At 38.0% G+C, this 15,435-nt stretch overlaps 1 protein-coding gene across 1 annotated transcript in view; it reads right to left on the bottom strand.

Annotated features, from left to right (window-relative positions):
* DNAH12 (dynein axonemal heavy chain 12) overlaps positions 1-15,435 on the bottom strand; it is a 269,687-nt gene that overhangs the window by 91,632 nt on the left and 162,620 nt on the right. The window contains exons 46-52 of the mRNA XM_063661044.1: positions 12,421-12,582; positions 10,149-10,343; positions 5,357-5,490; positions 4,722-4,884; positions 3,628-3,708; positions 3,106-3,282; positions 476-607 (exon numbers count right to left, since the gene is read on the bottom strand). Of these exons, the coding sequence (XP_063517114.1) occupies positions 476-607; positions 3,106-3,282; positions 3,628-3,708; positions 4,722-4,884; positions 5,357-5,490; positions 10,149-10,343; positions 12,421-12,582 (1,044 nt within the window). The remainder of the gene's footprint in view (positions 1-475; positions 608-3,105; positions 3,283-3,627; positions 3,709-4,721; positions 4,885-5,356; positions 5,491-10,148; positions 10,344-12,420; positions 12,583-15,435) is intronic.

Here is a 15,435-nt window from a genome sequence, read left to right as displayed (position 1 = left end):
TATCTCAGTGTTCATTTAGTTCCAAGCCCATGGTAGTGGAGAATTCTGCATAGACAGAAAAGGAGATGGAAGCAACTAGAACCACATTTTTTTTTTTTTGAGCTGGAGTCTCACTCTGTCACCCAGGCTGGAGTGCAGTGGCACAATCTTGGCTCACTGCAACCTCTGCCTCCTGGGTTCAAGCAATTCTCCTGTCTCAACCTCCTGAGTAGCTGGGATGACAGGTGCCCACCACTGCACCTGGCTAATTTATATATTTTTAGTTGAGACGGGGTTTCACCATGTTAGCCAGACTGGTCTGGAACCACGTTTTTTGACACTACATTGTCTTAGCTTTACCCTGGAATATATACAGACAATATCTGGAAAACAATGTTTCTTCCCTAATTTGGGTACTGTTGATATTTGATAATAGTTGCTGCTGACAAGTTCTATACATTCATGAATATGATTCAAATCTGTGTCAAGTTATTACCTTGCCTCCAGTCCCTGAAGGATCTGAAATTTTTTCTGGTTTTATATCTTTCATGACACAAACAGCAGCCATAACTAGTTTAACACCAGATGGAGGATTCTTCATTGATTTCACAATCGTAATGTCGGCTGGCTAAAAGAAAAAAACAAAAAACAAACAGGACATCTTCAGAATAGTTTACTTTTAAATAATGAAAAATTTTAAAGTAATGTTGGGGAATAATAAAAGCATCCCTTTTTATTTGAAATCAAAGTTGTTTTTTTTCTTTTACTTTAGGTTATGAAAGAATTAGCAAAAGAGAATTCAGCACAGATTAAGACTAATGGTTCTCAAATGTTGGGAGGGGTCAGTCATAGATGCCTATGAGAATATAATGGCAGCTATAAATCCACCAGAAAATATAATTTTTCACATATACAGTCACATACCACACCCATACGTGGAACCTAGGTTAAGAATCCTAATTTAGACAAAGACTTAACTCTATATTTGCTTATATATATTAGTTGTATTGAAGAAGATGAAAGAAGAGGTACGTCCCAATTCCAAACCTATTTTCTAAAAAGGTATATATTGTTATAATAGATAGTATAGATTCACTTACCCACTCCAATATATTTCTGACATTTCTTGCAAGATGCAAATGCTGGAAAGCTAACAACTATATATCTTAGTTTTTCATGCAACTGGAGTTCTGGGTGAGAATTAGATTCCAGATCACTTGAGTGATACTAGAATTCAGATAATAAATGGGGTGAGTGGCAGGGTGCGAGACATCCATTGTGACAATATAGATTATAGTGGAGGTTACGTGGCAGTGTAGGAAGCTCTGCAGGCTTCCTACTCAGAGAGACAGCTGCTCTAGTAGACCATTTCTGCAGCGTGGCTTTGTGAGTCATTCCTGGAAGCTCAGCCTGGGAACTGATTCTTTTACCTCTTCCAACAATTCTGTAATCCATTTATAAAATTCCCTGAAGAATCTTTGTCTACTTATACTAAATAGAGTCCAACTCTCTTCTCTGAAACTGAACTCTAACTCAGGTAATACAGCATTTGATATGAGGAAGGGTATAAGCAACAGACTCTCAATGAAAGGGGAACCTAATATTAATGATCTAAATTGGTGAGAGTTTGAAGGCATCAAGAATCCTGTATCAGGGGATGGAGTGCTGCAAGTTCATGGAACATAAGGAGAAGTTACTTAAATTAATGCTCATGGTCACCTAGAATGGAGTGCCTCTTAAAAAAGGCTTTGTCAAACTAAGTAGCTGCTGTAATAAATCTCTAAGGAGAGAATGCAGAAAGATCACAGGGTAATAAGTGACTCTTAAATGTGCCAGAAATTAGCCAGGCATGGTGTCATGTGACTGTAGTTCCAGCTACTCAGGAAGCTGAGTTGGGGCGGGGGGCAGGGAGGTTTACTTTAGCCCAAAAGTTTCAGGCTGTGGTGAGCTGTGATCACATCGCTGTACTCCAACCTGGGTGACAGAGTGAGACCCTGTCTTTAAAAAAAAAAAAAAAAAAAAAAGGAGAAAAGAAAAGAAAAAAAGTACTGAGAGCATGAAGAAAGAATATAATAAGCTCAGAGTTTTAAATTCCTGATTCACAGCACTAGGAAATTTCTATAAATGCCGTAAAATAATCTTGTCTTATAACTACAGGGCTGATGTTACTGAAAAATCAGAGTTTGATCCTGTGAGATGCTGAATTATCCATAGGTTGAGTTTACAGTCTTGTCAGGCCTGTTACATGAAAGAGTATTGATTAGGAAAAAAGGCAAAGAATGGGACCTGAATACAATGTTGACTCCCTACTCAACAGATGCTATCTCTCCTGCTGTGCTTGGTGCAGTTGTTCTGGTCTTGCCTAAAGACCTGTAAAAAGTTACGTACAACATAATGTGGTACAGATAGGTGCCCCTCACAGCTGTACTGGAAATGGCCTTTAAGTTTTTCTGTGTATGCAAGTCCAGGAGGCTGCAGAAGACTAGCTCCACACTGTACTTAACATACGCCTGCTGGTCCATGTACAGAACCACTTTGGCCTCTTGGAGTCTATTCGTCTCATTCCCACTAGAATATCCTGAATGAAAATTATAAATAATATATAAAAAGCAAAAATAGGCCAGGCACGGAAGCTCATGCCTGTAATCCCAGCACTTTGGGAGGCCAAGGTGGGAGGATCGCTTGAGCCCAGGAATTTGAGATCAACATGGGCAACATAGGGTGACCCTGTCTCTATAAAAAAAAAGTTTAAAAAGATTAGCCAGGCATAGTGGTGTGTGTCTGTGATCCTAGCTACTGAGGAGGCTAAGGTAGGAGAACCATTTGAGCCCAGGAGATGGAGGCTGCAGTGGGCCATGATTGCACTACTGCACTCCAGCTTGGTCAACAAAGTGAGACTCTGTCTCAAAAAATAAAATAAAATAAAATAAAATACAATAAAATACAATACAATAAAATAAAAACAACAATATATCAAAGGTAAACTGTTAAGAGGCAAGTTTCATTTGATTGGACAAAAACAATATAATATCACCCACTGAAATACAGCCACTTCTAATAAGCCAAATACCCATATTCAGCTTCCCTTGGTTGATGAAACACAAAGTAGCTAATTCAGACACTTGCCTTAAGTGTATCCAGTGCAGACAGAGCTGCTTCCAAGGCTGGAATCGCCTCAGCTAGGTCACTTTCACACTCATTTTTCAGAGCTTGGGCTTCTTCAGCTTTCCCACTGGCTATCTCTTCATCCAATTTCACAAATTGTCTTTTCGCTTCTACTTGTACAGACTCTATCTCAATAACCTAAAGAAGTGAAAGATGAAGACAATTTCTCAAACACCCTATTGCTTTCTCAATCCTAGACAAAAGAATATTTGAAAATTAGGGAATCTAACATATCATTTTGAAGGATAGAAGGGTCTATAATAAAATGAGGATAAATACAAATACATGTGAACTAATTTGGAAATGGGCTTCACAAATTCCTTCAAAAAAGACAGAACACACGTTGGACCCAGTGAGATAGCCAGTCAATGGAAAAGGGTAAAGTCTCTAAAGTCTAGTAGCAAAACATTAACCCTTATTTTGAAGGCTAATTTTATGTATTTCAATTGTCCTTTGACATCAAAAACATTCAGGATACTCTACCTGCATCATATTTGCATTTTCAATTTTAGCTTCCTCCAATTTGGGCTGTAATTCAACAAGCTCCATTTGCATTTCACCAACCTAAAGAAACAGTTTATAATATGATTAAAGTTTCCATTGCTATAATTGCTATTGAAACCAAATGCAGAAAATAGAAATTTAAATGTATCCATAAAAGTATTGGAGCAGAAAATCTTAACTTTTTGTTCTAGTTCTTTGCATAATAAACAAAACTATGTAAGTGTGGGCCAGGGCCAAGCACGGTGGCTCACATCTGTAATCCTAGCACTTTGGGAGGTCGAGGCAGGTGGACTGCCTGAGCTCAGGAGTTTGAGACAAGCCTAGGGAACATGGTGAAATCCCGTCTCTACTAAAAATAAAAATATTTGCCAGGTGTGGCAGCATGTGCCTGTAATCCCAGCTACTTGGGAGGGTGAGATAGGAGAATTGCTTGAACCCGGGAGGTGGAGCTGCAGTGAGCCGAGATTGCACCATTGCACTCCAGCCTGGGTGACAGAGTGACACTCCATCTAAAAAAAAAAGTGTGGGCTAGTTTTCTTCACAAAAGACCTCAGTAGGAGAATGCAGTCACTATGGAAGAAATGTAGATTGAAAACAAAGCAGCATCTCAGAGTATTCCTGATATACTATGTGCATGACATATGATACAAAGATCAGCCAACCAAACCTCTATTACTTATGTTGAACTAACACTAGTAAGTATTACTATCACTTGACTCATTAAAAAAACCACAAATCTTATATTTAACCAGCTTTTACAATAAAAAGCGACCTAAACTTGTATTCTCTTAAATGGTAAAAAATTAATTAAAAATAAAACATGATATATTTGAGTCTGTGTGGTCTAGGCAACTTATTGAACTTCTGTAAAACTTACTGTACTCACTTGTAAAATGAGGATCATAAAAGTGTCTACCTTATAGAGTTGTTATGAAGAATAACTGAAGGAATAGATGTGAAAGACACAACAAAGAGCCTGGCATATCACATATTCTCAATAAACTGTAGCTTGTATTATTATTTCTTATACTTCTCAGTATATATTACCATTTTGAGCAGCTCATCAAATTTACCTGAGACTCAGCAAAAGCTAATTTGTCAAGCCCATTCACGTATCGTTGTTTTGCTTCCATGACAGCTTGTCGCTTCTGTGTCAAAAGCTGTCGAAATGAACCAATGAGTTCAAGATAAGAAGTAGCAGTAACATAGTTATGTCGTCCTAACTCATGCAAGAACCTAAAAGAGAGGCAGATAACATAGCTCACTTTAAGTAATGGATTTTACAAAAAGGTAAATGCAACATACCATTAACAGACATTTAATAAAGATTACATTTTATACAGAAGCTACTGAGTACTTGAACATTTTAAGACTCTAGAATCCTACATATTACCACATTATAATTTCTTGTCTTTAAAATATCAACTAGCGGTGACATATTTAAAATACACAAATCAAGTGAGATCCTATCTTTTAAAAACCCACAAATCAACAAATATGTCTAATAAAAGATGAACTACAACAAGAAAGAATCAGACTATTTCACATGTTTCATAAGCCAGGAGGATCTAACTTGGTAAGAGACCCAAGATATCACGTAAACCAGGTTAAGTACAGTAGGAAAGGGGATAGCAAATACATGTGAATTAATTTGGAAATGGGCTTCACAAATCCCTTCATTGTCATTTTTAAATTTACTAATATTAACCTTTCTGAAAGATCCATAATGGAGGTGTGAAAGTGTTTACAGATTGGAACTATCTCTTGTCGTTCAACCTCAGTAAGCTCCAGTGTTTCTAAGAATTTCAAAGCTACACGTTCAAGAGCATCTTCAGGCCATGACTAAAAATAAGAAAAAAAAAACACTTGAAATTTAAGATGAACAGTAGTCTCATTCCAACTCCATAAGTTAATGCATAGTAAGTTACATGACTTTGTATGGGAGAAAAATTTGGTGTTGAGAAAATCAAAACTTTAATGAAGAAAATAGAATAAGAGGGACTGAGGTCTCTGAAAGACCTAATATTCTTATATATTAAAATGAAAAAAGGATAATATAAAGGAAGGATCAATGAAATTTTAGTTATCAAAGATATATTACACTGTCTTCCCAACTCTTCCACTTGGATGTCTAGTAGGCATCCCAAATTTATCATGACAGTGGCAGAAGCTGCTAGTTGCCCACCCAATATCTACTAGCCCCTTCTTCCTTAGGACTCCAATTTTATTCTAGATAGCAATATACCCAGCTAAAAGACTCAATCTCCTAGACTCCCTTGGAATTCAGAATGGCCAATGACACATAAGCAGTTGTTGGGTGGGGACTTCAGGGAAGACTTTTTAGAGAGTTATATAGAGCTGGGATATCGTTTTTGGCCTACTTTCGTTCTTCTACTTCTTGTTTGGAACATGGTTGTGAACAATGGCACTCCAGCAGCCACCTCAGGTCCTAAGTTACTTTGAGAATGGAAATCACATGCTAAGGAGAGTAAAGCAGAAATAACTTGGGATCCTCATGACTTTGTTAAGCCACAAAAGCCCCACTCTGCTTACCTTTAGATTTTTTTTTTTCATATGAGAGTTAAAAAACCCAGTGTGTTTAGTTTGGGTTTCTGTTACTGGGAGACCATCATAATTTCTACTATAACGTCCAAAGTTGATTTCTAAATTTTCTTCCCTATAAATTTGCTTCCTAGCCAGTCCTCTCCATCTTAGTGAAATGGTTCCTTCCTTGGCTTTCCTGGAATATGCCAAGCATGCTCCTACCTCTGAGTCTTTGGACGTGCTTTTCCCTCTGACCAGAACCCTCTTCCCTCAGACCTCCATGTGGTTCATGCTCTCACTTCCTTCACATCCAAGCTCATATACTGACTTATCGGGAAGGCCTTCCCAGAGCATTCTTTATATAAACAGCATTCCTTCCCCCATTACTCTGTCTTTTATACTGAGTTTTCTTCTCAGCACTTACCAACACATGGCATATCATTAATCTTTATTTGCTCACTAGAGTATTTTCCAGATTTCCTTTCATTTAGTTTCAATAATATGCTTATAATTTTTTTCCTTTGTGGCAGACAATATGCATTTTAAGACCAATTTTTTTTGGTGTCTAGCCTAAGCACATACTGCCAGTGTATGCATTTTTTATTAATAGATTGTTATATTCATGTGATCCAATTGTACCAATACATATTTTAAATCTAAAAAGAGACTTCTAAAGAACTTCTAAAGATTAGTGAAATTTGATAAAATGCCAGGTTAAATGTCATATAACTTACACATCATTAAAAAACATTACAGAGGCTTAGATTGGATTAAGAAAATGTGGCATATATACACCATGGAATACTATGCAGCCATAAAAAAGGATGAGTTCATGTCCTTTGTAGGGACATGGATGAAGCTGGAAACCATCATTCTCAGCAAACTATCACAAGGACAAAAAACCAAACACTGCATGTTCTCACTCATAGGTGGGAATTGAACAATGAGAACACTTGGACGCAGGAAGGGGAATGTCACATACTGGGGCCTGACATGGGGTGGGGGGAGGGGGGAGAGATAGCATTAGGAGATATACCTAATGTAAATGATGAGTTAATGGGTGCAGCACACCAACATGGCACATGTATACATATGTAACAAACCTGCATGTTGTGCACATGTACCCTAAAACTTAAAGTATAATAAAAAATAAATAAATAAAATAAATTACAACATCCTCTTTCTCTTCCCCCACCTTTCCCATGCACTTCTTCCTGTTTTAGTCTTCCCTTTAGTGTTTGTCACCAGTTCATGTATATTTTATCTTGTGTATATTTACTTCTTTATCTTATTCACTCTTTGTCCCCTCCATTAAAAAGCAGGTCCACAGGAAAAAACAAACAAACAAACATTACAGAGGCTTATATTTATGTTCTGGGTGCTTCATTTTTAATCATCCTGCTAATAATCATGCATATTTAATACTATCTGTAGCAGTTAGAATATTTATGACTAAAGAGGCAGAAAACCAGTCTTACTGTATCTTCAAAAAAAAGAAGATGCATATTCTTATAGAGTAATACCCAGAAGTAGGGTATTTCCATGGTTGCTTCATTTAGAAGCTCAACTGTATTATCAAGTATTCACGTTCTTTCTGTCTTGTTGTTCCCTTTCTCAGTGCACTTTATTTCATCCTTGGGCTTGTCCCATTATGGTGACATGAAGACTGCTGCAGCTATGGGCATCACATTCTCAAGCAACAAGATTGAGAGACAAAAAAGGCCCTTTTCTTACCATGTGACTCCTTTTATAGTGAAAATACTTTTTTTCCCCAAAGTTCCCCAGCAGACTTTACCTCAAGACCCATTGGCAAGGAATGGTTCATACATGGGCTCAGGCATAAAACAATCACTAGCAAGAGAAATGAAAGCATACATATATATATAAATATATATATACATATATGTGTGTGTGTGTGTGTGTATATATATATATATATATATATTTTTTTTTTTTTTTGAAATGGAGTTTCACTCTGTTGCCAGGTTGGAGTGCAGTGGCACAATCTCGGCCCACTGCAACCTCCACCTCCTGGGTTCAAGCAATTCTCCTGCCTCAGCCTCCTGAGTAGCTGGGACTACAGGCGTGCACCACCACACTGAGCTAACTTTTGTATTTTTAGTAGAGATGGGGTTTCACCATGTTGGCCAGGATGGTCTCCATCTCTTGACCTTGTGATCCACCCACCTCAGCCTCCCAAAGTGCTGGGATTACAGGCGTGAGCCACCATGCCTGACTGAGAGCACTAATATTGACTTAGGGTCGGGCACAATGGCTCATGCCTATAATCCCAGCACTTTGGAAGGCTGAGGTGGGAGACAAGCTTGGGCAACATAGAGAAACCCTGTCTCTATAAAAAATTTAAAAATGAGCTGGGCATGGTGGCATATACCTATAGTCCCAGCTACTCTGGAGGCTGAGGTGGGAGGATTGCTTGAGCCCAGGAGGCAGAGGTTGCAGTGAGCTGTGATTGCACCAGTGCACTCCAGCCTGGGCGACAGAGATCCTGTCTCAAAAATATATATATATTGACTTAGACCAACCATGATTCAGTCCCTCTGATACATAGCTACACGGAGGGTGATTTCCCAAACAAAACCAGAATGCAGTTGATAATACATAGGCAAAGAGAATAAAACAAATCAGTACCAGAAACTATTTTTTTTTTTAAAAATTATCCAGGGTCAATGCACAGTCCACATTCTATTGGGCATAAAACAATTAAATAGAAGGTACCATGAGCTACTGTTCTCAAGAGTATGAATACCAAATGGTTTTACACAGACAGTGACAGTCTGTCTTAGGTGAGGCAATGGCCTTCATCATTTGCTTCCAGCACGACTGAAATTGTTGCCCAGTTGTTTTCCTGTCTCTTGTTTTGCCCTACTCCAATTCACCCACCACACAGCTTCCAACTGTTTTGGTTTTTTTCCTAAATGCAGATTATCTAAAAATATGTTGATGCTACTGTGATATCTCTGGTATAAAACCAAATTCCTGGGAATACCTTGCCAATGTCTTTGTAACCTGGTACCCACCCAAAGCTCCATCTCAACTGCTGCTGCCCTTAAAATGCCAGCCAGCTATACCAAACAATTTTCAGTGGGGCAGATGAGCCATCCTCTCCCCACCCTTCTCCTTTTCCCAGTACTATTCTCTAATTATGGTTCATTTTATGTGTCAACTTGACTGGGCTATGAGGTTCCCAGATATTTGGTCAAACATGATTCTGGGTGTTTCTGTGAGGGTGTTTTTACATGAGTTCAACACTTAAATCATTATAGACTGAGTAAAGCAGAGTGCCCTCCCTAATGTCAGTGGGCTGCATCCAATTGTCCTTGTCCAATTTTGTTCAATCCAACGGAACAAAAATGCTGACCCTCCCCCAAATTCCTCCTGTATGACTGCCTTCAAGCTAAGACATTATTTTTTTTTCCTCCCTTCAGACTTGGACTGAATTGGCTCTTCCTGGCTCCTGAGCCTGCTGGCCTTCAGACTGGAACTACATCACTGGTTTTCCTGGGCTTTCACCTGCCAACTGCAGATCTTGGGACTTTTTAGGCTTCATAATCATATGAGCCAATTCCTCATAATAAATTTCTTTACATACAAATTTCCTATTGATTCCTAATATACTCCCCCTCTATGTAACTAATTCATCTTCATGCCTCAGAAATTCACTGCCTTTGTATGTATACCCTTTGCACGTCAACATTATGGCTCTCTTATATAATCATGATTACTGACTGCTTTTTCTCTCTTCCAGTCTACAAGTGTAAGCTCCTAGTGAGGATCATATAGTCTTATCAGTCTCTGGTGCTGAACATTACGCCTGTCATAACAGTAAGTGATCAAGAAACACTTGCTGAATGTATATTAATAAAGTTTTTCAAATATTTCAGTAAAATTCCAAAAGAGTTACTTGCCCTCCCCTCCAACCAAGAAAAATTACAAACCTGAAACCAGTCAATGGTACAGCAATTGATGAGGGATGGGAACTGTCTCAAGCGATTTCGAAAGGAATCTCCAACGGGGCTAAAGGCCACCACGACATGAAGATTATCTTTGCAGCGATTCACAAAGAAAGCAAACAGAGCTAAGGGACTGAGTTCATCATGTTTATTGCCAGCCTGAGCTACTGGGCGAACACCCTAGGGAATATCAGAAAATAAAAACTTTGTAAATAAAAATAGATAAGCTGGGTAATGAGATTGGTGGATATTAGAATATGAAGAAGTTGTATTGCACCCTGTAAATATCTGTAAAATTTTGGTTTTATATCAACAGAATGGCCTTGACATAGTTTGTACTTAGAAAACCTCTTCCAACTCCAAAATTCTATAATTTAAAAACAAGTTATCTGCCAAGAATTTACCTTATAAAGATAATCACAAAAGTTCACCAAGATGTATACAAATATAATTTTACATTGTTTTTAAGAGAAAAAAATGTAAACAGCTGAAGTATCAATCATTAAGGAACTAGTTGTAAATGTATAACATGCTAATATGTGGATGTTTTACAACAGTTAAAAATAATAAAGTGGTGTCTCATGCCTGGAATCCTAGCTTCTTGGGAGGCTGAGGTAAGAGCCCAGGAATTCGAAGCTGCAGTGAGCTATGACTGCACCACTGCACTCCAGCCTGGGCAACAGAGCAGTGAGACTTCATCTCTAGGAAAAACAAACAAACAAATAAAAAAAACCCACCCACACACACACAGTGTATTTTGTGCTACGGGAAGATAAGCAAGATAAAATAACTAAAAAAAAATTTTGCAACGGTATATAGGATATGATCCTGTTTAAAAAATATAGATGTATATAAAATAGCAAATATGAAACAGAAATAGTGAAGCAATGGAAAAGTTTAACAGCAAAGTGATGGGAAGAAAAGATAGATAATAGCTAAAGCAGCAGAAAAGCCTAGCAAAGCTTAGGAAATTCCATTCCCCAGAGGTGACTATTCCTTGGATGGGCATATGGAGGTCGCATTTCTCCTATAAATCGGGAGAACACCACTAATTCGCAGCCTTGGTCACATCTCTGACATATCCCAGATAAAAGCAAAGAACATGGGTTTTTGTTGTTGTTGTTGTTGTTTTGTCCTCTTTTATCCTTTCACACTCCATACCATAAACTGGTAATGCACCATTTACTGAGGGCTGTGTAAGTGCCTGACACTACATAAGTGCTTTATTTTGTTTGATTCTCAAACCTCACAACAACCCCATGTAGGAAGAACTCTTATCTGTGCTGCCATTTCATGGAAGAGAAAAGCAGAGTACTTGAAAGTGTGAGTCCATTTCACTCCAGATGTTATGGCTGGAGGTTGGGAATTAAATATCCAGGTGTGAGTGATATATTTTGTGGGTTAAAGTGATTATGGTAATGAGAAAGTGTGGCATTACTTTCATCTTAGAAATGAGGGTTAAAGTGGCTGGGCGAGGTGGCTCATGCCTGTAATCCCAGCACTTTGGGGGTCCGAGGCAGGCGGATCACGAGATCAGGAGATCGAGACCATCCTGGCTAACACGGTGAAACCCTGTCTCTACTAAAAATACAAAAATTAGCCGGACATGGTGGCGGGCACCTGTGGTTCCAGCTACTTGGGAGGCTGAGGCAGGAGAATGGCGTGAACCTGGGAGGTGGAGGTTGCAGTGAGCCGAGACTGTGCCATTGCACTCCAGCCTGGGCAATAGAGCAAGACTCTGTCTCAAAAAAAAAAAAAAAAAAAAAGAAATGAGGGTTAAAGTATATGACAGTAGTGGACACGTCACCATTGTATTTTTTGTCAGTTAAATCACAAACAAGACTTTCAGATGTATCAAACCCATAAGGTAGTTTTATTAAAACTTATAAAAAATTTACTAACCCGTGTAAACCACAGACTAATAAAGTAGCATTAAAATCATGTTTTCTTACATCAATGTAACCTTAAAAGATGATTTAAAAATCTCTAATCACTCATAAAACATGCTAAATAATATTAAACAGGTGAAACAAACTGCCATTATTATGAAGATAGGGGTTATAAAAATTATGCCTCATAACTATGGTAGAAGTAATTTAAAATTCACCAAACAATGATGTATTAAACTAATATACTTTAAATTTTTAATTATACACAAAATCATATGTACAAACTATATTTATCCTGAAGAGCAGAGAAATGGTTTCAAGAAATAAAGTTTTTGTGCTAGGAGCAGCACTTCCCCAAAAGCATTTACCTCCATCACTTCCTGTTTCTCATCTGCTGCAAAAATGTTAGGCACTTCTCCTGTATTGAGCACACTGTCGATATCCTCTAGAAAAGCTTCCTCTTTAATCTGAGTGTCTGTGATGAGAAAGACAGTCTTCTGGCCCCTCATGCCCACATTCCTTAACAAACCCTTAAAATAAAAATGCACTTGTAAGCAGAATGCGGTAGACATCTGTTGGTTTTGATTTCTCTCACTTTCCCTTTCTTTTGATAACAACACTTTGATTTTTAGGGCAGTACCTCTCCCCACTTCTACTGGGGCTGTCAACTGGGGCCTCCACTCCCTCCATCCCCTGGGTGGGAGATCCAAACTGGTCAGAGTTTCCCCAAAACCCTAGACATAATCACTGATTCAGAGGAAGGCATATGATATAAGCAGGGCCCAATCATAGTCTTACTTCAGGGACTGAGATGGACTTGAAACAGAAAGAATCCTGGCTGTTCTGAGATGGAATATATAAAGGCCAGTAACCTAAATTACTTGGAGCTAACTGTTTGCCTCATGGAATGAGCCTGCTGGAGAAGGAAACCAAATGGAGGAGAGTTGTGTCAGGAGATAGAAAGAGTAATTACTAAGGAAATAATTTGAGACCCCAAATTCAGCTATGTCAAAAGCCTATCTACCTCTAGACGCTTCAGTGTAGACAGGCTGGGGTTTTTATGCAGGGGTCAACTGCAACCCAAATTCCTAATATAAGATATGGGCTCAGTAGTGTGCTGAAGTTGACTTGTATAGGCTTGTTAGAACTGACTGTTAAAATTTCAGGAACTTGTCAGAAGTTTGTAAAACATAGCCAGGATTTAAAAATTGAATTACATAAACTTACAATTATATAAAAATATAATTATATTTAAAAGGGAGGTAAAAGCGTAAATCTCATCATCTCCTAACTATTTTATTGTGTTACTATTATCTATGCTCTGGAAAGTTTTTCAAGTTATTGTATCAATACAGTAAAATACCATGTCATGGTGTTCTATGCATATCTCTTTTCAGTTCTATTCTCAGTGACAACATGTTGGGAGCTTCAAATCAGCCATGGTGGGAGTTTTTACATCATGAAAATTAGAAAATCTACCATCAGAGGCTTCCTCTCACCCCTAGTCCTGGAAAGCTGGTTGTTAAACATTTGTCAGGATACAAACTGGCTGTAGTTCACAGTGAAAATAGCACTACGACTTCTGTAAGTTATTTTTAAAAATAACCTTCTATATTGTAAAACTATGTATTTTAAATCATTAAATATTAACTAATATTTTCACTCCATAAAATAAATGGTGGATTTTTATATTGTACACAAAAACAACTATGTCCTTTTCCCATTAAAGCCATCTTCCAATATGAAGGCTGTTTTGTTCTTATAAATAATTTTCTGTCATCAAAACTAGAGAGTCTAGTTTTTAAAGTAGTATTGTATCAAATCATGTCAGGTTTATAATTATTATTATATCAAAATAAATCTTAGGCTGGGTACAGTGGCTCACCCCTATAATCTGAGAACTTTGAGAGGGTGAGGCAGGAGGATTACTTGAGCCCAGGAGTTTGAGAGCAGCCTGGACAACATAATGAGAGCCCATCTCTAAAAAAAAAAAAAAAAAAAAATTAGCTGGGCATGGTGGTACATGTCTGTAGTCCCACATGAAGCTACTAGGGAGGGTGAGGTGAGAGGATTGCTCGAGCCTGGGAGGTTGAGGCTGCAGTGAACTATGATCATGCCACTGTATTCCAGCTGGGGTGACAGAGTGAGACACCTCACTCTGTCTTACTTTAAATAAAAAATTTAAAAGTTTTAATTTAGGCTGGGTGCGGTGGCTCAGGCCTGTAATCCCAGCAGTTTGGGAGGCCGAGGCAGGCGAATCACCTGAGGTTGGGAGTTTGAGACCAGCCTGACCAACATGGAGAAACCCTATCTCTATGAAAAATACAAAATAACCTCGGCATGGTGGCACATGCCTGTAATCCCAGCTACTTGGGAGGCTGAGGCAGGAGAATCGCTTGAACCTGGGAGGCAGAGGTTGCAGTGAGCCAGGATTGTGCCACTGCCCTTTAGCCTAGGCAACAAGAGCAAGACTGCATCTTAAAAAAAAAAAAAAAAAAAAAAAAAGAGAACCATAAAAATTTTAATTTAAAATAAAATTTACAATACAATATAAACAAACATATTTAACTTATTGTCACGAGCATCGTGATTTTTTTTTGTTTTTTGAGACAGAGTCTTGCTTTGTTGACTGGACTGGAGTACAGTGGCATGATCTTGGCTCACTGCAACTTCTGCCTCCCAGGTTCTAGCGATTCTCCTGCCTCAGCCTCCCAAGTATCTGAGATTACAGGTGCATTCCACTACAAGTGATTCTCCTGCCTCAGCCTCCCAAGTATCTGAGATTACAGGTGCATTCCACTACAAGTGATTCTCCTGCCTCAGGCTCCTGAGTAGCTGCGATTACAGGTCTGTTCTACCACACTTGGCTAATTTTTGTATTTCTAGTAGAGACAGAGTTCCATCATGTTGGCCAGGCTGGTCTCAGACCTCTGACCTCAGGTGATCCAAGACCAACCTGGCCAACATGGTGAAATCTAGTAAAAATACAGGAAAAAAAAATTAGCCAGGGATGATGACAGGCACCTATAATTCCAGCTAATAGGGAGGTTGACGCAGTAGAATCACTTGAACTCGGCAGGTGGAGGTTGCAGTGAGTGGAGATCACGCCACTGCACTCCAGCCTGGGTGACATAGTGAGACTCCATCTCAAAAAAATAGATATTAATTATATGTCGGGAATATTATTAAAATCCTTACATACATTATATAATTTATATATAATATAAATTATATATAATTTATATATTATATAATATATAATATAATAATATAATTATAAAATATATAATTATAATTATATTTTTTATAATTATAATTAAATATAATATAAAATATAAATTATATATAATTTATATAATATATATAATTTATATAATATATAA

This window comes from Pongo pygmaeus, chromosome 2, assembly GCF_028885625.2.
Source record: "Pongo pygmaeus isolate AG05252 chromosome 2, NHGRI_mPonPyg2-v2.0_pri, whole genome shotgun sequence".
Taxonomy (NCBI): domain Eukaryota; kingdom Metazoa; phylum Chordata; class Mammalia; order Primates; family Hominidae; genus Pongo; species Pongo pygmaeus.
This window is presented reverse-complemented; position numbering and strand designations above follow the sequence as displayed.